At 37.8% G+C, this 25353-nt stretch overlaps 1 protein-coding gene across 2 annotated transcripts; it reads left to right on the forward strand.

The window, feature by feature from the left end:
• LOC139718889 (tetraspanin-18-like) lies at window positions 1-23760 on the forward strand. Of its 2 annotated transcripts, none has more exons than XM_071630330.1 (9): window positions 1-178; window positions 14126-14214; window positions 15116-15313; window positions 17045-17119; window positions 17594-17698; window positions 18887-18997; window positions 20171-20272; window positions 21590-21673; window positions 23168-23760. In XM_071630330.1, the coding sequence occupies exons 2-9, from the start codon at window positions 14143-14145 to the stop codon at window positions 23231-23233; spliced, it is 813 nt and encodes a 270-aa protein (XP_071486431.1). In that variant the 5' UTR covers window positions 1-178; window positions 14126-14142; the 3' UTR covers window positions 23234-23760. The 2 variants fall into 2 exon arrangements, with proteins under 2 accessions (XP_071486431.1, XP_071486433.1); XM_071630332.1 differs by lacking the exon at window positions 1-178 and adding an exon at window positions 11686-11895.
• The last annotated feature ends 1593 nt before the right edge of the window (window positions 23761-25353 follow it).

Below are 25353 nucleotides of genomic sequence, written 5' to 3' on the forward strand. Positions count from 1 at the left end.
TCTGTGGCATACGTTCTGTTATTCATTCAAGCACTTCCACAGTAGTGTCACATAATACACGTTCTCCCCAGCAGACAAATCGAAAGCTCGTCCATAGGGTTGAATAGTCGCATCTCCCCGAAGTTTTGGCCAGCATCCGCTACAGACGGACAACTTTTCTTTCCTCAAGAACATACAGGTATGTCGCTTTTAGAAATATTATTGTCCCGAAACCTTTCCTACATGGGCTGTGATCAAACGATAAAATTTGAGCGAGCCTTTAATGGCGTGAAATGCCTTCTCCCATGGCAACCGTGTTGGCTTCGCAGTATAGTGCACTGTTGAAACTGTGCATACGCACCATGACGAACCAACGATAGAGAAACTGATCCGGGTTTAGGGTTTAGATGAAGGTCGTATCAATATATAGGCCCAGCAAAATTAGATGATGTATTGCCGATGCCTCTAAAACGGCAAATGTCGGTGCGTGAGCAACGAAATGGCGCCATTTCCAGATAGAAGACTATAAAGCCAGAACCAAAAACAAAAATCACAAGAGCAGAATATTTTGTTGCTTTAAGCAAGTGTAAAGATCTTTATAATAATTTATGACGCTATTGACTGTATAGCGTGAGGCTGTGAACCCAGTTTTACCCACACGACATAATTTTTTATACCATTGTTCACAGCTGCATACGTCCCACAAGAGTCGATCCCACGTTCTTGCAATACTGCATTCCAAGAAGTGTACATTTATAGCTTATATTCCTGCAGCATATAAGTATCGATAAGTATCAAACGTGCTGGCGTGTGTTTGTCGTATACACACTGTATCTAGTTACACAGTTTATATAGGGTCAAAGGCATCACGTTTATGGTATATACGTGCAAAGCATCACGGCAATATCTTTGATTTATTTCTTTCTAAACATTGAGTCTTTTCACCTTTAAAAAATCCAAAGTGTATATATGTATCTTAGATTGTTATACATACATAAGATATAATTAGGCCTATATAAAATATATAAATATATATATATATATATATATATATATATATATATAGTATATTATATGCTACATGTACTTTAATTTAAAGCACTGAATAGAACGTAAATAAAAAGACAATCATCCATACAATAGATATTACCGTACTCTCAAATAAGAAAATTCAAAGCTCTTATAAAAAAAAAAGAAATATATCTGCATTTTTTAGTAGAGGTGCAAGGTAAGCAAAAACGTTTATGTAGAAATTATATAAACTTCATGATCTGCGTCATATAATGATAAGAGCCAGTAGAGTGACTGTGCGAATATAATAACCTTCATGGAAAGCAGCAATGTTACTAGATTTTGTATGGTATACATTTAAATGAAATAAATCAGATGCAGACCTGCAACAAACAATGCTTAATACCATTCAAACTTTATTTCACTTAGTACATGTAGAAAGAATGTCGTGATGGCGACTGGTATTACCTCCGCCATTATCTTATTCTCCTAATTTTCCTAATAGATCTACTGTGGATATTGTTTTTGTTAGCTGTTGTTTTAAATTTCACTGCGCTCTTCAAGCGTACGCATGTATACATCCAGATCGCACAAACGCACTCCTGGGGAGGAAAATGTTATCAATCATATGGATCGACATGATTATTGTCATCAGCCTTTTGCATTGATTTCATAAAAAGAAAGCTATAAAATGAATAACGGCTGAATAATGTCATCATACACATATATTATAATATTATATGATCTGATTGTAATGTTCCTTGTTCACAACAAGGATGATACATTATATACCCAGTATACTACATGATGTTAAACAGCATGAAGGTAATAACGTAGATTGCATTCTGGATTGGTGTACACGTTTTCGAGTTCGTTCTCCGTGACTGCACAGTTTTCCGATGACGATGCATAATTTATCGATGACGTCCCTCCGTCAACGAATTACCGTCCTATCCGTCTCGGCTGTCAGAAAATCGATGTCTCTGTGTGTACACATCATCCTTTAGAATCTGTAACAGGGCCCGCCGTAAGCTTGGTTTGGACGGGTTTATTGTCAATTCAATAAAACTAAAAACTCGCAAGTACCAACGAGCCAACGTCAGCTAAAGAAATGGATATAAAATTGAGGGGGAAAAAAAATAGCCCACCATAACATTTTTATTTTTATGTGGAACATAAAAAGAGTATTATTATTGTATAGTTAATTACCATCTCACATCACGTTACTGCTCTGCTATAAAGTCATTTGACATTGTTTGACTTCATTTTTCGTTGCTTTGTATTAATTCAGAAGATATCGTAATGCCGTCCACAAGAAGTTTGAGTAGAAAAGAGAGAATTAGGGCTCCTCACAAGCATGCACATAATATTTTTTTTTCTGTATTTATCAGAAGATGAGTGAGTTGGTATAGTCTGGTGTGGGCGTGAAACAAGATTATTAGTATACAAAGATTTCGCGGGGGAGCGGAACCAAAAACGAGCAAGAATAACCCTGTGATCAGAGGCTATTGGCCCCAGCTACTGATACTGGATATAGCTCATGAGCAAATCAATTTGAAGCCACCCCGCCGCCATCTTACCATGCACATCGCCCGCATACATTTTCATTTTGTGTATACGCAATCTTGGTGACAGACTCTGTAGGAAAATACGTGCAAATCCTCATTTTAGAGTGTGCGGCGTAAGATGGCGACGCGACAGCTTTACTTCTTTTTACAGCCTGAATGGGCCAAAGAAATATCCAGACATTTCCTAGAGATCGCTGGCTCCAGCCCTGCTCCTGTAGTGTGGCCGAAAACATAAGATTAATCACCACGCAAAACACGATAAAAACAACGGACTCGCTAACATTCCAACGACTATCATATGGATGGGTTGGAGTGGATTAAAGAGCGTCACAAACGTGTTGTCATGCAAATAACTTTATTTTGTGTACAATGCATCGTTGTGCCTACTTCACAGTACGCCAAAGGAGAGTACCTCCTTCGAAAGAGAATGGAGGTATGCTATGACTATAAGATGGAACTATATTTGGAGCTAGGTTTATGCGTTATCTAGAAGACTAGAGGATCTAGATGAAGACTTTCAATGATGACAGCGAATTACTAGCGGCCTCGAGTAAATCTAGCTGATAAAGCAGGTAAAGGGGAGAAAGGGAAAGTGGATTGACAAAGAGATAGTGAAAAGAAAAAGAAAAAGAAAAAGAAATGGTAACCAAAAACAGTATTGCCAAAACAATCCCGTGGGCAAATACGCGTTGCAATCATTACGTAACGAAACTATAGGCTGAACTTACGCAACCCTGCCCCGGGGGATTACTGAGCGTGGATGAAGGAACACAAATCTGTGATTCGTATGCGTGCTATGATACCGTCAATTTGAAAAGGGAATCATTACAAATGTGTCTACTTTGTTAGAAAATGTGGGCTCAATAGATTTGATGGAAAGTCCCCGTATAAGCATTTTTTCCTCTGTATGTTGGGTAATGTTTAAAATATACGTACCTTTATGTAGAAAACTAGGACGACGGGTAATCATAAGCTATTCAGCTATCAGGCCTCCCAAACGCAGTTCAACTAACGTGAAACAGCAATGAACCTGTGCATACCCCGAGGAGAAAGAATGTCGCTGAAAAACTGAAATTACTTTTATATTTTCCAATGGTAAGTCATCTCCAGTATAAAAAAAAATTTTTTTTTTCCCCATGGCGATAGAAAGACAAAATGTAACATCCATTCACACACATGCACAGCCACATGAGGTTGTGGCTTTAAGATTAGGTATACAATTGGTATAAGAGTACAATAAAGCAATTATTATACTTTAAACTACCAGCCAACTGGATCACGTGTGACAAGTTATTCTGTGCTCTTAACTTTTCAACTTTCATCAATTTCATGAATTCAAATCCATGAAACTCTTCCGTGAAGATGTTGTATTGCAACCGATGGACAGTACACGGTATAATACGCGCTGCATATAAGGATTAGAACCAGCACACTTGCTGTTGGGCGGAAGCTCGTTGGTCTATATAGTGATAATGGAGATGAAGCCTGTCTGCGACTATGAGGTCGTAGGTTCGAATCCTGCTCGAGTACATACGCCCATGATTTCTTATATCATTGTTACTTCTAAAACACTGATCAAGTCAGCGCCTATCTACGTCGATGTAGGGCAATTTGTCAATCACTTGCTAAGTCCCAAGTTTATGTTTTTTTCAAAGTTCCCTGATGTTAACACAATCTACGTTTGCCGTGTCCAAGTGGTAAGCGGCCAATACGAAGCAGAAAGTACAGAGAATGCGCCGTGTTTGTTTAACTCCAGAGGAAAAAATTGTGTCTATATACAATAGGTGACGCACCGTCGAACTAACAGCTTTCGAGTTCAAGGGAGAAACGAGTCAAGTGGACATCGGATTCGGTGTTGGAGTACACGCCTCTGTGCGCAGTCTATGATTTCACAAAGTCGATTGTTAGGAAACTAGGAGTTTGACGTCACAATGTCTTTAAAGTTGCCTTTGTATTGCATATTCTTTATTGACATCAAGGACTAGAGCATCGACTTGCCACGAGCTGTTACCAAACTTATGATTCATTATTTCTTGTCTCTAGGCCAGGGAAACGCATCATCAAGACGTGGTCACATGTTGATTGTTGTTTTGTTTTCTTTTCTTTTCTTTTCCTTTGGGTGTCGGATTTAAATCATTTCGAATGAACCCGTTATAATTGAGAACTCTACCTTTTTAGATACAGCATAGGTTCATACAAAAATTGAAACGTGCCTATTTCCCTCATACTCACGCATACATTGTAGGCTTTTTATATAATCATGCATTATTGTTGAATACGATACATTCAGGTATGCTATCATTAAAGAATGTATACATACACACATACACACATACATACTGTACAGACACACACCATAATCATATCACTATACACACCCATACATAGATGTAGGACCTATAAATACATGCATAAGGACCTGGAAGTATGTGCCAACATCATCAGGCACAATAATACATCATTTTGTGTCATCTTCCTGTAATTTCGTGTTGACGTATAGGCCCTTATCGCATATGGGGAAATGATGTGTTGTTGTTGTTTCTTTCACATACTAGATTTAGTATGTAATATATTATGAAAGACAGTTCGTGTTGGTTCCTGCAATAGGGCCTAAATGACGGCAAAAAAAAAAAGTAGATCAATGATGCAATTAACCCCGCTTCGTGTTAGCAGCGACGATGATTAGGTAGAACCTATTAATCAGCTGAACTGAATTGGAGCGGCATATAAATCATATGATTCCCCTTTTCGCATGACAAGGTCCACTACATACAGCAGCCTCCCAGGAAAAAGTGGGAACGTTGGAGGAGATATACCTTCGAGAAGCATTGTTAGTTTTATGTCCTCTACGTAGAAAAATAAAAATGCACAAATTTAGCAGAGAGCGAGAATGGTAGATATAGAAATATAATCATAAATATACATATATAATGATATATATGTATATGTATATATATATATATATATATATATATATATATATATATATGTATATATATATATAATATATATATATATATATATATATATATATATATATATATATATATATATATATATATATAATGATTATCCGCACTGTACTGGTAATTTCCAAATGGTAAGCGGCCAATAGTAATAGATAGCCGACCTGAAGGAGAATAAAAACGATAATATAGGGGCGCTGTATTCGTTACATATTTCACGCGTATACGCATTATCATAATGGCCATGTCGAGTTAATTGCACACAACCTTGTTTGCGTGACAAAAGGTGAACCAGTGTAGCTTTATTATTATTCGTACAAATTACACTAGTTCAAGGCCGAGATCTGGTATTGTTAGTTCAAGAAGGAACAATATATTGCATGAGAGGCGTGGTCCCACGCATGGTCCTGACCCGTCATGCCCGTAGGCATGGGTTGTTAATCGCATTCTTGCCAATCAATGTACTAGTACTATGCCCCGACCCAAATTTCACCGCGATGGGTCTAAACTAAACTTGGCATTGACGAGACCGATGCTATAGTAGTATTCTAGTCTATCGCCTGAGGAGTCTGGGCGGGTGGTAGTGTACAAAGACACGCTGGAATTTCACAAATTTTAGATAGAATGGGTTGATTTACAAAGAAACATGGATCAAAATGTAGAATTTTGAAATGCAAAAATGCGCATCCATAAACGCACGCACGCACACACACACACACACATCACACGTTGCATAATGTATGCAGCTTGTGTGTTCAGTGAAGTGACGTGTGTTGACAAGTGTGCATTATCAAACCTCCGTTCGACCTTTCATGTCTGGCTAACTTCCACATCTTTTCTTATAATTCTGTCACTTTTAGAGTGTCTTTACAGACTTAATTCAAAGGCACTCGCTTTTATACGGAACTCTTCTATAGCGATGCAGTATGCAGGCCCTATTTAATATTGCAGTCGTTCCGCCGGAAAGCAGGCAGGTGCATATCAGTGATTGCCGTCCATGCATTACAAGTGGAGCGACGCCAAAACCGAACACCATCCATTACCTAATTGGAACGGTTTCTCTTTTATCAAGTTTAAGGTATCAGAACATTATTACCTAAAACGAGCACACATTGTAGACAACCACGCTCACGTTCAAACTGTTTGAGACGACGCGACGCTCACGTAGGCCTATGTCGTCGGTTTACCGTCGCCGCGCAACGAGAATTTACTTTTTTAATAGCGTCTGGGCGGCTTCTGTTTGTGTTTGTGTTTGTGTATAGAATGTATGCACAAGCGTGTGTGCGTGTCACTGATATTTTCAGACATTGACGCAACTTTTAATGGGTAGATTCTTCATCCGGGTCACCCTGACGTCATTGACTCGACGTGCCATGAATCTCCGCGTACCACTCATTTCTTTCTGTTCATTTCTTCTATCATAAGGATCCAGTGTCGATATAATGGTCTCGTAAAACTACCACGAATTATACTGCCATAATTTCGCATGACGCATATAGGAAATAAGTTTCAAAGAGCATTATGATCACAATGCTGTACCATTAAGTCTTGATAATAATGCAATCATTTCTTTATCAGAAGTCAACGGACGTCTCCGGCATTCAAAGAAATACGATAAAAACACACCCATGCCCCATGGCTACGGGAAACACATAGGTATTTTGTACATCATTCTGATTCATCAAATATTGCGAATGGCACAAAACCATGTTGAAAATGAAAGCTTGCAGTAGACGGATATCACACAGAAAAAAATCCCCACAAATTCTCTTATGTGCATGAAGATTCAAACAATCAAAATTCGTGATCGATGTATTTGGTATACCAATAAAGTCTGGATTTGTGACGGATTACATTTGGGAATTACTTTCTCGTCAAAAACAAACAAACGTAAAAACAAACGAATAGCTAATTATTACTCCAAACCTTAGAGGCCGCCATCTACGTTATACTAAATTGTGATGTCAACAAAAACACAGTACCATTAATCTTGAGATTACAGGCTTGCTGCACTGAAACAGGGAATAACTAAAGAACATTCCATTGTGAATATGTTAGGTATTTTAATTACCAGAACAGCATGTATTCATCAACATGCTCGTATGAAAGATATGTCATTATACATTCCAATGAAGGAGAAAAAGCAGGTCAAAATTAATATGGCTCCATCAAAACTTTATGAATGTTCTATACCGTGAGTTTTAACAGTTAGTAATGCGTCTATCTCTGAAAAACATCCGGGTCAGCGATCGCACACGTTGTCTTTATCATGAACCAGAATATCGCACTTTTATAACAGTCGAAAGAATTTTAATGATTTAGGCAATAAAGCGTTGCTGCTATTTTTGTGGATGAACAAAACGTTAAAAACTCAGTGGTAACTCGTGGGGCCATGTTTAGAAACATTCGTACTGACGTACAACATTTACATACTTTACATAACTATCGTTAGATGACACATTTCAAAATACCAATCTATGTCACAAAGCCATTGACATAATGTTAATGTTCATATTATGCTGGAGGCTATAAGAAAGATCCTTAGAAATAAAGTAGTAGAATAGCGTTTCTGAGTTCTGTGGGCAACGTGTCGACAGTGTAGCTTCCGGTAGCCTTCCATAATTCCATGTGTGTAGCACAGCGCCATATACCATATACTCTAATATGTATTACAATCTGTTTCTTTGTTTTCCATTATTTATTGCGCAGTATGCATTGATAACTGGGTCATCGTAATGTACTATGTTACGGGGGAAATGGGGAAATGGGATAATGCGTGGCATTCCGATCTATAATGTTTGAAATGAATTTTATGTTTGCGTATCACGGAATTCTTGAAATTTCTCTGGAGTTTTGTTTATTTCCATCTATGTATTCAACAACAAATCCAAATAGAGAGGCTACTAAAAAACAACAACAGCAACAACAACAACCAAAACAGTCAACCTAGAGCGGAAAGACAATCCCTCAATCTACTTTTTACTGTGTAAATATATGCAACCATTATTTTGTTTGACGCATTATGTGTAAGCTGCTGGACACATCAAATTCAGACATATGCACGATCTAACAAAATGAGAACGAAGAAGATATTATAAATGATAAATGCATCATCTCTCAGGCTGATGGCTTAATGCTTTCTTTCAGTTGCCATTACCAACAACCACAATAAGGCCTCGTTCTTTATCTAGCCCTCAATGAAAGGAAAAACAAAACAAAATAAACACTACATTTCTTTGAACTGGAAGGCGCCGGATATGCAGCCGTTTACCGTTGCGTCACACTCAAAGATCTGGGGGCATTTCATGAAGGAACTTGTCGGATAAAATGTCCGACAAGTCAGTTATATCCGACAAGTTCAGAGAAATCAGCCAATCAGACTAAAGAATTTCTCAAAACTTGTCGGATATAATTGACTTGTCAGATATTTTATCCGACAAGTTCCTTCGTGAAATGCCCCCCCCCCCCCCCAGCCCTGTTTGGCTTGGAAATTATGAATAAATCGCAAAACCAGTCGAAAAACCCGCGGTTGACCCAACACCCCTGATGTATAATAATCATTCTTAGCCAGTGGTACTGAACATCTACTTCTCCCTGTACTCCCCTTCCACTGAATACATTAATCAGAGAATTTAGTCTATTATTATTTCCCTTGCGACAATTATTTTATCATATAAGAGATTATTCACGCTCTCATGCGCTATCGAATGGGACCTTGAGATGATGGGATAATGAAATGATGATACAACGTTATAACATTTAAGGTGATGTGCGATGCAAATATTATTTTTGCTTCGATGAATGCCACTTATACAAACACGGAATGTTTATTAGCAATCTTGTATAGGGGATCTGTAACACTTTCTCACGTTAGCCATAATCTAACAATATCTCGGGTCAAACAAAGAAAGTACTGGTCAGACATACAAATCAGCTAGTAACACCAAAGAGGTATACAGTACCTCCTTGCTTACACACAATCAGGGCCTGAATGTGATTTACAATTGAATGGACGGGATAGGGAGAGGACACAAAGAAAACAAATTGTTAGAATTCTTTCGAGTCTTTGGAAGGAGCGATGTCACAGTATTTATTCATTGTTTGTTTGCATGTTTGTTCTCCGATTTGTGTGTGTGTGTGTGTGTGTGTGTGTCTTCTCTCAATCATCAATAGTTCAGACTGCCATAAATAATCGCAGTTTAATCTATAACAATTTCATGTCGATATTGCTATTTATCGTACATTATCTCAAATAAATGGTGAAACTTATATGCAAATAGGATACCCTTCTCTACATCTTATTCAAAATGTTAGTTTTTGGCCAGATAGGCGTGATATTACCCCGTCATCTCCCCGGTTTGTAAAGAGAGAAGTGAAAACAAGACTTAACTTCGGCATCCTTTCTTGCGTACAGTCCGTCAAAGACATGGTAACGCGGTGTTCATTCGATTTCTCTCTGAGAACTGAGTTAAGGACAGAACATTTCAAGAAAAAACACGAGGTGGTTATATCCGTGATATTTAATCATGACCATAGTTAAGAGTTAGGAATGATGTGTCTGCATTTAATCTTATTCTGTCTTCCCGCAACCATTTTTGCGGGAGGGGAAAGGGGGGGGGGGGGTGTCGATATTTTTGATCCTATACGACTGGGGAAGAACTGCAGCCTCTTGATACGAATTGCCACCTCATTAGCGTATATTGCATTTATCTGCCAAGGAGGTTTCCCCCCCCCCAAAAAAAAAAAAACAAAACAAAACAAAACAAAACAAAACAAAAAAAGATCTGTGGGGTTTCCCCCCATAGACAATTTAACATGAACGTATACATACTATAGAATTATGAATAAAAGAGGAAGAAATGTAAAATAGGCAATAGTTCATGTTGTCATCGACTAAAATGGTGCAAGGGGAAATTGCGTACATCAGAAAAGAAAAGAAATAGAGAGGGAGAGACATCTTAGTGAGGCTGCAGGTAGGGTCATTTTTTCTAAAGCTTTTCAGACTAGCTTATGGAGGGAACACGGCTTTGCTGGCGTAACCAAGTGGTTACAATGAAAATAGTTCGTCGACTTAAAACGCTAACAGTACTATAACAATAGATGAATGGTATTCGCGTGGGAAGTACACGCAGAAAAGTCAGATTACTCATGCGAGGAGATTGCCAGTCTTCTCATGTAGTCTTCATGGCGTTTTAGAAGCATCGTAATTTGTGGCTTGTCTTTGTCCGCCATTCATCTGCTGTTCATTGATGAAATATACAATGTTGTGTTGAAGGCAGGTTGACAGGGAGCTAGGGGGGCTTACAATACGGATAGGGGGCAACGCCCATGTCATGTGGAGTGGCTTCTCGTCGTTGCTTCTGTTGTATTTTTTTTTAATGGCTTTCGTTGAAATGGTGAACCCGTCCTTTTAAACCTGTCCATTTTTTCTTTTTCTTTTTTCTGGTCCCGTTGTTAGTACCAATGATAACAGAATAGGCGTACGGTATAGCAAATAGCTGGCTGACTATATCAAAGTACTTATTTCCACTTCTACATCTTCTTTGGATCTTTAATCAACACTGCAAAATATTTTTGGACACAATTCAATATAGGAGGTAAGTGTCATAACGACACCAGCGTGCCAACAACCATGGACCCACCTGCCATATTATAAAGAGTTGTGTGCTGTAAGACATTAATAATTATGCAAGCATGACCGTTGATCAGAATCATAAAAAATCAGATAATATATGTACACGTTTCTTGTTAGTTCAGATGGAGAGACGAGAATAAAATTTGTGGTTGGAATTAATCTGGCATCCGGCTTGAGTTCGTCAGTTATTGAAACCGTTGGGGGTAAATTCAATCGAAAAAAAAAAAACGAAGGGAGAGAAAACAGCCTGCTCTAAAAAGACCCTGTTAAAAAAGAGGTTGGCCTGCCACGCTCTAGCAGTTCAAAATGGAGAAAGAACGACAAAAAAGAGTGAAGCCGTATAACTACGCATTATTTTCGTACGACCACGCAACTCGCGGGTGCACGTTTAGATCTGACCCTTTCATTACCTAATTATACAACGCCACAGTGTACTCCGAAGCTATAGCACAGTAGTTTGATACGTTGTGCTTTGGGATAACACCTGTAGTTGCACTTTGTGCTTTGCGTTGGCGCGGCGCCCAGTCAAAACGCCGTATACTCTGCTACGCCCGTGGTGTCCCTGCCGATCACTGTTGACTTTTCTGCCTGGATTGTCGTGGGATAATAATTTTGTCTATGTCGTCTTTACATTAAAGCACCTGGGAATTTCTGTCACTATTTTTAGCGGGCATACTCCATCAAGGAAAGGATTCGGTGTTGATTTTTGTGCTTCTTGTTGAGAAATTTTTGATCGGTAAGTATAGGGGCTTTAACAGTCGGAAGTTTCGTCGTACATAATGTAGATATTCGACAGGTGGCAATGATACTATTTGTGAACGTTAATGAGATCACGGTGTTGATATCTGTGTCAAGGTATGTATACAGTAAGACAGGGAGAAAGTAATGTAGTTTTGGAACAGCTATAGCTCACGTAATATCAAGTACTATCATACTCAATCTCTCAAAAATTCTGAAACAGTCCCATTCGTGAAAGGGTCCGATCATAAAGTACATAGGACAGAATTAAAAAACAAAAACAACAACGAATGAACTAAAATATTAAACGATATGTTGCCAGTATCTACCAGATCAATAGTTATCGCAGATCACAATAACAACCCAGAGAGAATCTGCGACGTGGTATTTGAAGGCCATATTTTGTTTTCATATTATGTTAATATAGCTTTCAGGAGTAGTTTAATAACGCTGTATTATACCCCACGAATTATAGGCTCATGTGGTCGCGTGCTATAAACTATACTAGTAATCTCAATTCTGTTCGCCATAAAGATAACACCATCACTCCCTCCCTCCCTCTCTCTCTCTCTCTCTCTCTCTCTCTCTCTCCCTCTCTCTCTCTAACATGCGTGTGAGTGTGTATGTGTGTGCGTGTCGAAAGCTGGAAAGCACGATGCTCACAATAGCATTGCAAGGACAGAAAAATATTAGAACCTGTTTGTTTGGGGGCGATATATGAATGCATTGTATTGCTGCTTGTTCCCAGCATGCATGTTAAAAACAGGCAAGACAAGGTCACACACACACACACACACACACACACACACACACACACTTTTTTTTGATAATTCTTTATTCGAATTTCGTTCAATTTCATATCACAGAAACACACACTCACTCTCTCTCTCTCACACACACACACACACACACACACGTACACTGTCCGTTAAAAGGAGGGAGGTGCAATGGAAAAGAGCGCTCGTTCACTTCCCAGGTGAAACCTTTACCTTCTGTCCATCATGCGTGTTACACTGGCCCTGTGTTTTCCCATCGTATCGCGGCGCTATTCCCTCTAGATAGTAGACCCACGTAGATAGCAAGAGAAAGATTGAGAAAGCGAGTGTGTGTGTGTGTGTGTGTGTGTGTGTGTGTGTGTGTGTGTGTGTGTGTGTATTGTTTGTGTACCACCACCACCGCCAAAAAAAAATTCCTTTTCAGCAGACTTTTCTGCGTCGCTTTTCGTCATAGTTAATAGCAGAGTATTCCGTCACGAATCGGAAATTTGCTGAGTTTTCGAAACAATGTACTGATATTGAAACAGCTATACATGTGTAAACTGTTGTAAATCGACAAATAATATAACAATGTATACTATAGAAGTTCAATAGTGGTGGAATTTCAGGCTTTTAAAAAGATCGGATTCTCTGGCCCTACTCACCCAGCCATGAAATTGTTTCCCCTTTGTCTTTCCGGAAGAGGGCGTGGTCGCGGAAGAGGGAAATCAATGTGGGAGAGTGGTGGGTTGGATTATCAAGAGTCACGTGTTTAAAGAAGGCGATTTAAAGGATGACCGAACGCCAACAGATTCCCAGGGAAACGTTGTTTTCTTGTTTGTTATTTTTGTTTTGTTTTTTTTTTCCACTGAATGCGAATGGGATAAACAGCTCTCAAGAAATCAAAACAGGAATGGTATTGCTTAAGGGATCAACGACTCAAACGCATTATGATGCTAACGAATTCACACGGAAAGGAAAAAAAAGTCAAACAAACAAAACAAGCAAAACACACCAAAGCTCGACTTATCGTATGAAACTGTAGGGAGATATTGGTTATATCATTGCATAGGATAAACGTCTACAAGAAAGGTTTGGTAACTTTTCACAAACCTTTGATGTTTGATAATAATTATATAAAGTTAATTACATAATTATACGTTATATTATCTCTAATGTTTGTGTATTGGGGTTATGTACTATGATGACAATTATAATGATGACAATATGCCAATCGTTGCTGTTGTTACTATCGTTGACATTCGTGCCAAATGCAGCATTATCATCTAATCATGATACTTTTACAAAAAATTTGCGCTAAGGAAAGCACCAAAGCAGCAAAAAATAAGATAAAATGTATGACGTTTCTGCCTCTCATCATCTTCGTTATGCTCTCATTATTCTACCATGACTTTCTTCTTCTCCTCTCATGCTTGACACCCGTTGCCATGGTTTCTTTTATTCTTCTTGCAGACTGACATCAAGTCACCATGGGAGCCGACCTCGGAGGATGTGCTAAATGCTCCAGATATCTTCTCATCGTCTTCAACATCCTATTTTTCGTGAGTTTCCCTAAAACACCACTCCTTGAGACATGGCGTCCCAGAATGCACATTTTTAATTTTTTTTTATTGTGTGTGTTTGTATGGCATTTTTTCACTATCTTTTCATGTAAAGTAGAGGAATATTTTCTATGAGTCCCTTTGTCGGTCATATAATATTGTTTCTTTTGGTTAAAAAGATTCCAAAAGTCTCTTGCTATCTACTTTACCACCGACCGCTATATGGCCAGCACATACCTTGGAGGAATAAAGTTAATGGCTTATGTCCGGAATGGGTGAATTTGGTATTACTTTCTTTGATTTAAGAGACTTATAAGATTAAAAGGATGGTACAGTATTGGTAGAGATGAGAATTGGGCTTTTAACTTTTTGCGAGATGCTAAGAAAACATATATGATATAGTACAGAACATACCATTTTAAGAGAAATTAAAAGTTTATTTGATGAAAATCGGGTCTGGAATGACAGAAACATCCCAAGACTAAAGTCGACATAAAGACGCATTAAATTTGTATCATATCAGATTACTAGTAGTGACATTGACGAAACAGTGTTTTTGTATTCTGTTTTTGGTTGTTGACAATGCTAATTATTCGTTATTTTGTTGTTGTTATTGTTGTTTTTTTACTAATTGATAGTTTCAGCTCGGCGTTGTTGATGCTTTTGTTTTGTTAATCTGTTAATGATTTCTTGATGTATATGACTTTACCTCTACTTTATTGATGTTTGTATTTGTTGAAGATTTTAAAACTGCGCTACTATGATTATTGTTATTATCATTTATTTTTTTTTTTTTTTTGGTCTATCAATGATTTCAACTCGGCTGTATCAATGTTTTCGTGCGTTGATGATTTTTAACTCTCGATGTTATCGATGTTGTATCTCCTCGCTGGATAATCAGCTGGTAGGAGTGGCCCTCCTAGCCGTGGGAATATGGGTGCAGGTCCAGCCCTACCAGGTGGACATCCTGGAGATCCTCGATAACCCCCTCATCAAGAATAGCGCTCACGTGCTCATCGCCCTCGGCTCCTTCATCATGGCCATGTCCGGCATCGGGTTCGGAGGGGCGTGCGCCAACAGCAAGTGCATGTTGATCATGGTATGTATGCATGTTCCCCTGATCTCACGTGACCTAACCATAACTTTGTCAGGTGGTCTCTCATGTGACATAATGATAACTGCCAGGTGGTCTGTGTTGCCTTCTGTGTGAGTTCTATTAATAGTGCGCACTAGACTTCACGCGTGTATATTCAAGGCATTGTTTGCCATTTGCAAATGAAACAAAAACCCAGCTTTAATGCTTCAAAATAGTTATAAAAAGTGAGTTATAGAGGGATAGAAACAATAAATGTAAAAGTCTTAATCAGTGTAACCAATGTGAAATATGTTTATGTGAGCAATAGTTATAAGAAATTGTTTCTAGAATAAACCGTCTACAGTTATGGTTTATTGAGAAAAATAGTGATATCTCCTTATATTTTAGGTTTCAGAACGAAATTTTTTATATGATAGGTCGTTTTGTAATTCAACTAACATACACTTATGCATCAAAAATGTGATAAATCAAACATTTTTTTTTGTAATCACTGCTCTTCCTTTAAGATGGACCAGCTTATGAGCCCCAGAAGTTTGTCGTACCAAAGATAATTAGATTTATCTTGAAAACTCGTGATTGAAATATCCAATACCAGGGCCCCGTTGCAAGAAAGTTGTAATCAATTGCAAATAATTGCTAATTTTGAAACAACCATTCTGATTGGCTCAGGGTCTGCCCTATTAAGAAGACATGCATGCAACAATGATTTTGATTGGCCAGTGACAATCGGTTGCAAGTTGCGTTTAAACACAAAGTTTCTAGCAACGGGACCCTGGTCTGGAAAAAAGAAATATAGCTTTGGTTGGTTACAATAAATCCCACTATGCAAAATACATCTCATTTGGAGGCTAGACGAGCTCCATTCTAGATTTCAATTAACCATAATTATTCAAACCTAAAAACTAGTATTTGGCAAGACACAAAATCTACTTGCAACCTGTTAAAAAGTTCTACCGAGAAACTTGTCTGGCCGGCGGTATTTACCGGGATGTTATAATTACCTTTCGCGTTCTCGATATGGCTAATACACAAGCATACGTACATGTATATTATCTATGATTTACAATATATTCTGAAATATTTCTGTAGTCATATTAAAAGGTGAGAAATATGAATGATAATGCCCTCTGGTTGTAATGGTGAAAGTGATATTTATTTGATTTATGATTATTCTATTATGTTCAGCATCAAATTTGATGTAATGAATTTGATTGGGGCAATGCAGCTTTAGGCTGCTGGGTTATTGATTTTATCATTGTAATTATTATTGCCACCATTACAGTATATCGAAATGGGACTATGAATTTTATCACGGCTTTAAAATTCCCCATTGAATAAACTGAAAGATAATCACAAGATTTTTGCTTTTGTTTGTTGCGTTTATTATTTTTTTTATAAAGGGGCACATCCAATATTTTAAATGGGATCGAGAATAACAGAACTTATGATTGACCACAAATTGCTGAGAAGTCCCCTCGGCAGTGGCGGATCCAGGGAGAGCGCACCAGGCACGCCCTTCCCCGCTTTATTTTTTGTTAAAAGAAAAGAAATAAAAAGAAAAAAATGGAGGACGGGTACGTTCGTCTCCCACCCCCCCCCTTTAATTTTGTAAAGGCGCCCCTCTTTGCGGGATTCCTGGATCCGCCCCTCAGTGTATGGCATAACGTTCTCTCTAGTATGGTTCCTTGCCACATCTGCATGTCTCATTGTTGGTCTCTTTCTCTCCCTTCACAGCACTTCATTGTCGTCTTCATCGTCTTCGTCGCACAGCTGGTCGCTTGCGCTCTCGTGCTCGCCTACAAGAGCGACGTGAGTAGATCGTACCTGATGTGCCTATTCTCCTTCCCTATCCCCAAGCTTGCGTTATGTTTTAATTCCGTCCCTCCCTTCGGGGAGGTGAGACGATTAAACCTCCCTGCTCCCTTAGATGATCCCGTCCTCTTTCGCATAAATAACTATGGCTATATCAATACTTAAATCCAAAAAGGAAAGTCAGAAAGAAATTAACACCGAATGCTAACCATGCTAACTGTGTAAGAAACATGAATTTAAATGTGCTGCCAACTTAAACAAGGGGCAGTAAGTCATACCAATAAAGAGACTCGTGCAAATCTTGGAACAAAAACACTGTACAATCAATGCACAAGTGAGGGTTCAAGATATTTTACCTTATGACACACTCAAAATTCCTAGTAGATAATATATAAAACAGATAATGCACCAAACCACAGAAATCGGGTTTCTAGAACGTTGACGGATTAATGTCTTTTCTCTCATCTGCAGGTTGACAGTTTCCTCACCGATACTTTGATTACCACCATGGACGATTACAATGGAGAGAACGCAACCGACTCCACCAGTACTGGCTGGAACGCTGTCCAGATCCTGGTAAGAAATTCACTTCTTGTAACATTATTAAAGAACAATTCCAGTAAAATTATATGTTAGTCTGAGAAGAAAGAGTAAAATCTTACAATTACATCAGTGGAAAATTTATCAAAATCGGACAAAAAAATTTGGAAATCAATAATTGTAAAGCTTCGCTATAATTCTGCTCTTAGTTATAGTCCAGTTGATATGAATATTCAATGAGTGATGACGTCACACCTCAACATTTTCCATTGATCATGTGAAAAAAGGGGGGTGAAAAATTTAATGTTTCTGTTATTGAAGTTTAAAATGTGATTTTATTCGTAGTTGAATAACTTCAGAATAATGATTACTTCGATATATCATGATTTGAGACCCCAGCGTAATTTCATGTAATTTTGATGAAAAACAGAAATGTCAATTTTATGTACAAAGTATATGGCAAGCTTGTCAGACGATAACATCATCACGTCACTATTTACATAGTCATAACGATTATTCAAGAGCTGCTACCTAAAATTAGTGAAATTTCAAAATGTCATAACTTCCTTAATTTTTATCCGGTTTTAATCGAATTGTCATTGTTTTGCCAGGAAAACTTATTATGCTTGGTTGAGGATGGTCAACCCTTCAACACAAAATATCTATCATTATTTTCTAATATTGGGGTCCTTCTTAATGAAGCTTAACTATTCTGTCGTACCATATTGTGTTAGCTATGTCTTTAATCCTACTTCATTCTTGAAGATGATGCAAGTTTGTTTTTTTTTTTATGCTGTGGAGCACAATTTACAAAGTGCTTTGTTTAAAGCAACCGAAGAAAGTAGATGGATATGTATTATGTTAGTTAAAAACTAAAGTTTTTTTTAAATCTAATATTGAGTGAAATCGCATTAATATCATTTAGACTATTTGTAGCTGCCTGTCAAATTGCATCATTTACAACATGCATCACATAACGTAAGATGTATTTGTACTTGAATGTTTATATTTATCTGAATAGAATTTCTTTATGAAAACAAAACTGGCTATGGGATATAACTGTATACGCTAGAAAATAATTATGCCAAAAGCGCAGAGGCTAAGTTAAGAGAAGTTTAAATGCATACACTCATGCAAACGTTTGCATACATTCATGTATAGAGTGTATTCTTCTTAATCATGTTAATTGAGATTATTTGCCTCTTGTTTCCTTGTGGGGCGCAGTTCGAGTGCTGCGGAACCAACGGCTATGCTGACTGGCAAAACACAACTTGGTACGACGATAATCCCACATACCAATCTTATTCTCAAGACTACCCCCTTACCTGCTGCGTGGTAAGTACATGACGTCATGCTTCCCAGAATTCTGTGCGTGGTCAGAATTTCAACATGATTAACCGTATTTACTATCTGCTTTATGTATCATGCTTTATGCATCATAATGATGTAACATTGATATTTCATTATTACCTAAAAGTGTTGATAAGTGAATGAATTTTCTTTGTGAAAAAACAACAACTTAGTTGTAGTGGTAGCCTACAAAAGGATGGCTATAATTTTAATCACCCCTCCCCTTCCAACGGAAAAAAAAGAGAGAAGAAAAAAGAAAGAAGAAATGTAACTTTGTTGTTCATGCTTATAGTGAATATGAAGAATTTCCTTAAAAAAATAAATGAATTCGAAAACTAATTCATTGAAATCCTACACAAAATAAGAAAACAATGGACATTTTAAAGTATAAAGCGATAATGCTTTCACGAAAACAGTGATCATGCTCAAAATGCAAATAATAACTATGCAATATCTGTTATCATTGTAAAGTGTTTTACAAACTATGACGAAAACTTTCAAGAATAATTGAACCCATTTTTGGTGGAAACGGTTGATGATTGTTCTTTAAGAATTTTCAAGTCCATCTAGATCGGTCAATTTCAACTGATCGTAAATGTACATCATGTTTTTCGAGGTTTGAGATTCAGTTTCTCTCACACATTGGTACGTTTTGTTATTTCTATTGGTTTTTGAACATTTGACTTTTAGCCATTTCCCTTTAGACCTCCGATAAAGGGATCTCAATAAGCATAGAATGCCAATTCAAATTAACAGGGATCGTTTCTGCACCAAAACTACTCCAGGAAATGAGGAGTTTATTTGCAAAAGGGGTTAGATGCACTTTTAGTACTTTAGAGAAAAACTGGTTTGTTTGTGAGAATTTGTACACAGGTGTATGGAAAATCAAAATCTAATTTTGCTATAATTTCTATTCAAATGTTTGTCTGGATTGGAAATTTTCACTGTAACTAACTCAGATGGAATTCTGTGCAATGATGCTAATAACTCAATTTTCGTCAAAAATGGATCTAACCCCTTTTGCAAATGAGCTCTTCAAATACTGTATAAATAGTATCACAGAAATAATCATGATAGTAAGAAAAAAAAATGGTTGGCTGCTGATGTTCCCTTCCTGACATGGTGTCTTTTACTTGGTTCAATCTTTGCCTGCGGTAGTACCCCGATAAGAACGACCTTCTCACCGGAACCGACTGGCCCATGCCCGCCAACATCAGCGCCTGCCTGACATCGACGAGCGCCACCTACGTCAACACAGGAGTAAGTGCACGTAACCATGGAGATAGTGTAACTATGGAGGTAGTTTAACCATAGAGCTACATTGTTAACCATGGAACTAAAGGTAGTTTCTTTGTCCAATGCCTTCTCGGTGTAGTTAGAAGACGTTTTGGATTCACGTCACGAGTTCGATACACACGAGTCATACAACCCACAAGTCACACAGCCCATGAGCTCGACATTTGGCAAACAAGGCCCACGAGTCCGACAATAGACAAACTAGGTCTACGAATTCGATACTAAATATAAAAAAAAAAGACCCACGAGACCGACATTAAGCCTCGTGGTGTAATGTCGGTCTCATGAAACTCTTTTCGCCTGGCTAGATGTCGAACTGGTGGATCATGCTTGCCCGGTGTCGGACTCGTGGGCCTTGTTTGCGTGCAGTGCCTAGCTTATGGGGTGTATGACACGCGGGCCGTATGATTCATGGGTGTCCGACTCGTGGGATGACCCTGACGTTTGGAGACCCCTCCAAAGAATTTTTGTTTTTGAATTACCGAATTCTGCCATGCGTTCGATAGCAAAATGTTGTAGCTAATAGTGCATAGCTGGCATTATAATATTCTGGGTCTCTTCGGACAAGCTTATAGTATACACTATACATAATTTCGCTCTGACCGCCGATGGGCGAAATGTAAACAATTCGAAGTGATTCATAACAGAATTATTTAGTACAAATGAATTCAGCCGTGAAGGCTATCTCTCAGCTCAGCTCCTGAGTACCTTGAGGCGCTCAACTCTTCTTTAGTTTGCTTAGTTGGTGTGACGATAAAAGCCTTTTGCAAGAGGCTATAGGAAAGGCGTTTTAATCTCCACGCCCCACACTTTCCTATTATGCATACCCTCAGCGATTCTATGTTCCCAATACTTGCATATATTTTCGACGCGTCGATGTAATCGATTGCGATTGAAAGCTATCAGTAATCTTAAGTTTTACAAGTGTGGCACTTACTGACTTGTTTGGCAATTGGAATATGTGCGTTATTGATATTACGTATAAACTGCACCTTTCGGAGAAAGTGAATGGAAATATATTGTTCTAAAGATTGGCAGTAGTAATGCACCTAGCAATTCAAACAGTATTTCATAGTCACCAGCTTTAGGAAAAGGGAAAATACACAAGCTAAGGATATCAGCATAAGAAGATTGAGATGGTGGAAGTGATCAATTAGAGAGAAAAAAAAAAGACGAAGAAGAATGGAAAAATATATGGAGAGGGATAAAGAACGAGTAAGATGAACAGAGGAAGAATTCAAAGTGTGTAATGAATGGCATGTTTTGTTTCTTTTTTTTCAGGGCTGCTACGAATCTTTACAGAACTACGTCATTGATCATATCTACTACATTGGGGCTGTGGGAATCGCTCTTGTCGTTATTGAGGTATGTGGAATCTTTCGATTTCTATGACCTCATTTTCACCCATTTGCAAGCGCCATGTATCATGATTATTTGTTTGAATGTTGTATATTTCACCTACGAATTTTTATCAATCTTTGATTGTATTCTGCATGTTATATAGAATAAAGAATTTATTTCTTCATTTGAGCCCTATTTAAATCACATTGTATTGGTGTTTGTGTGTTTTTTTTTTCATTGCAAAATTACCTTAAGCCTCTAAGTCATTACATTTGGTGCTGATCCGTGAAGTGACAACACGATCATATTAGAAGGTTAGATATAGTGTTTCTATCTCAAGTTGGTGATAAAAAAAAAAATCACTTTCATCTAATTTTCTCAAATATTATAAAGGTAAAGCATTTAGCGGCAAAATGACCACGAGACTTCCTGGTTCAAAATAAAGAAACTCATGATCATGCCTATACAAACTACTCCCATTACAACGAAGTTATAATGGGAGTAACTCCAGAGTTATTCCCGAGTAACGTTGTTACTCGGGAGTACCAACTTTCATTCGTTGTATCACAATTCCGTTATAGCAGAGCATTATAAGATATGCAAAGATAAACTGACAACAATTTCGGACCTGAATTTCTACTTCGAATAGAGAATGCTGCTTTATCGTGTATTCTTCTTCTTGTCATAAAGGGAGTGCAGTGTATATTCACTACATAAACTATTTACTACAGTGTGTAGTAATATTATTATTATCATTAGTAGTAGTAGCAGTATACTAGTAGTAGTAGTAGAAGTAGTAGTAGTAGTAGTAGTAATAGGTAGTAGAAATCATGATGGAAGTAATAGTCAGGATACTACTACTAGTAATAATAATAATGTTGATAATAATAACAACAACAACAATAATAATAATAATAATGATAATAATAATAATAATGATAATAATAATAATAATAATAATAATAATAATAATAATAATAATAATGATAATAATAAGAATGTCGTACCGATGTCGCGATACCGGGAGACAGCAGAGTAGCCGAGAAGGAGAAGGAAAAGATAGAAAAGTACCAGGATCTGGCCAGAGAACTTCACCGCCTGTGGAATATGAAAACGAAGGTGATCCCTAATGTCGTTGGAGCACTCGGAACAACGCCAAAGCAGCTGCGACGGCACTTGGACAATGTGGGTGTGCCCGATCGAGTGCAAATGCTCCAAAAAGCAGCATTGCTGGGGACGGCGCGAATCCTGAAAAAAAAGTACTAGAAGTCTAAGGTTCCAGGATGGAACTTGACGTGATATTGATCTCCAAAAGATATCTTGTGAAGATAGAAACAATAATAATGATAATAATATCGTAGCAGTGATTATATAGTAGTTACTTTTTATAGAGTGTAGCCGCTTCATTGATTTACCAATGTCATATGGCTTATACAGTGTACCTCAGACCACGGTGATCTTGATTGTGCACACATAATATTGATAAGAACAATATATTCTTATCATTTCCCTCACTAGATTCTGGTCATGATCTTCAACATCACACTCTGTCGAGGCATCGGAAAGGCCAACGAAGTAGTCTAAGGACGCCAGACCTCCAGGTTCCCGACTACTGACAGCATCAGGAGGGTGGAAGACTGGACGCAAGACTAGCACAAGTCGCTATACAAATTACGATATATTTTCTCACTATGAATATTATCTCTGTACAAAGTATCTGTTAATAAACTAAATTATGCAAATAGACAAGTAGGCTTAAACGTCCTTAAAAAAAAGAATCTCAGTATCAAAGGAAGTGGATATTACTTAAATATCTCTCTCTCTCTCCTCTCTCACTCTTATTTGTAATACTCCCTCTTTCGCTTTCTAAATACCTTTATCTGTTGAGATTTCTGGCGAATGGTGAAGTCGTGAAAGTAGTCTCCGCGGAATTCCATAATCATGCCCACCTCCTGAGTAAAAATTTCTCGTTATATTTTACATGACATTCTTTTACTAAAGGAAAAACTGAAGGGGTCATTATATTCAAAATCTGTTAGAACCGACTGTGGCTTCCATCTAACTCCTGAAAAAACAAAAATCATCTCAGCTATTTATATTTTCCTTCCAAATTCGAGAGCCATGATAGATTCACAATGAGAATTTACCTTGGCACTAAAATCTTATGGATGGGATTTTCCCTATAAAAAAAAACAGGGGGCGGGGGGCGGGGGCGGGAGGGGGAATTATCGGGGGATGGAGGGGGTGATTGTTCTCAACAACTGAACCCTTTTCATAGCACTGAGCCAAAACGTGTGCTAATTTCACACACATACCTAGACAAGAAATTGACATGGCACACGGAGGGCCAGAGACGTTTCATCCGTATTGCCCCTACCACCAAATGGACCAACTTGGATGACAGTAATATCCACTAAACCTTTGATACTGATTTACACATTTTCTTCCTTGTATAGATGAAAATAATGTATATCAAAGCAGACGCACGAAGTTCTTGTTTCTCCGGCATTCTGAAAAAAAAAACACCAACAACAACAACGCCAATAATGACATAATAATTATCTAAGTTTTCATGATCAGTACATACCTACTGACGAGAAATTACTGGTGAATTGTATTTAGTTTGGATCCCGAATCCAGGTGAAAATGATAGAACTGATCTCATCACTGCTCATAGACCCAAATAATGTATAAAATAGAATGTGGGTTACAAATTGAATGACGTGGAATTTGTAAATCGAGGAGTATGAGCTAATAGCCATTTAAAAAGAAAAGAAAATTGAAAATTAAAAGTGAAGAAATAGAGTAATTGAATTGAAATCATGCGTGGAAGGAATTACGGGTGATGAAGTTATTTTACATAGTATGTAGGAATGTACAGCTGTAATATGTATGACACCTGATAATGCTAAAATGTTCTATTTTCTGAACTCTTTTTGTAACAGGAACTAATATAGATGCTTGGTTTTGTTATTCAGAGAAGCTGTAAACACATGCACTTCTCTGAGCAGTGAACTACCTTCGAAAGTGCACTATGCTACCGTTTCTTTCAACACATCTGTTTTTTCCCGTCTTCTCAGAGAGTATACTGTACACCTTGAAGGGAAATATTTCCTCCATTGTTTTATGAGTCAGTTAGTGTACTACTCATCCCTTGTGCGTGTGCTACGTCCATTTAGCATGTTTTCATATAATTATTAACTTCCGTTTTGTATGAAACGTAATACTTGTATGTCAGATTATAAAGAGGCTGTCTTTGCAATGCTGAAGAAAAAGCTCTGCTGATATTTCCCTGTATCTTTTGTAGAAATATAATGTATTCTGTATATCTCTTGTTTGTAGACTTTTCGTCGCATAATCCTGTATTCAGGCTCGTACATGTTTTATCCGGCTGGGCTTATGTACAGACAAATCTACAGTAGCAATGATCTGAAGTTTAATAGCGCCCTCTAACGTCGATTCAGCGGTATTCGCTATGCAAAACCTGTCATTGACCGAAATTCACGCTGTGGTTGTACATTTTTACGAAATCCTTCTTTCACTGTGCATGGTTAAGATGAAATTTTTATCAGTCATCCATGTTTACATTCTTTAATAACTTTCCCCGGAAGACAATTTTTTTCCCATGAAAAAAAAAGAGGAAATCATAAGGAATGAAAAGAGAGTGATTAAGGGCAATAAACTAGGACATTCTGTGCGGTGCG

Source organism: Diadema antillarum, unplaced genomic scaffold, assembly GCF_040938485.1.
Source record: "Diadema antillarum isolate AM-2024a unplaced genomic scaffold, OU_Dant_1.0 scf00000101, whole genome shotgun sequence".
In the NCBI taxonomy this organism is placed as follows: Eukaryota; Metazoa; Echinodermata; class Echinoidea; order Diadematoida; family Diadematidae; genus Diadema; species Diadema antillarum.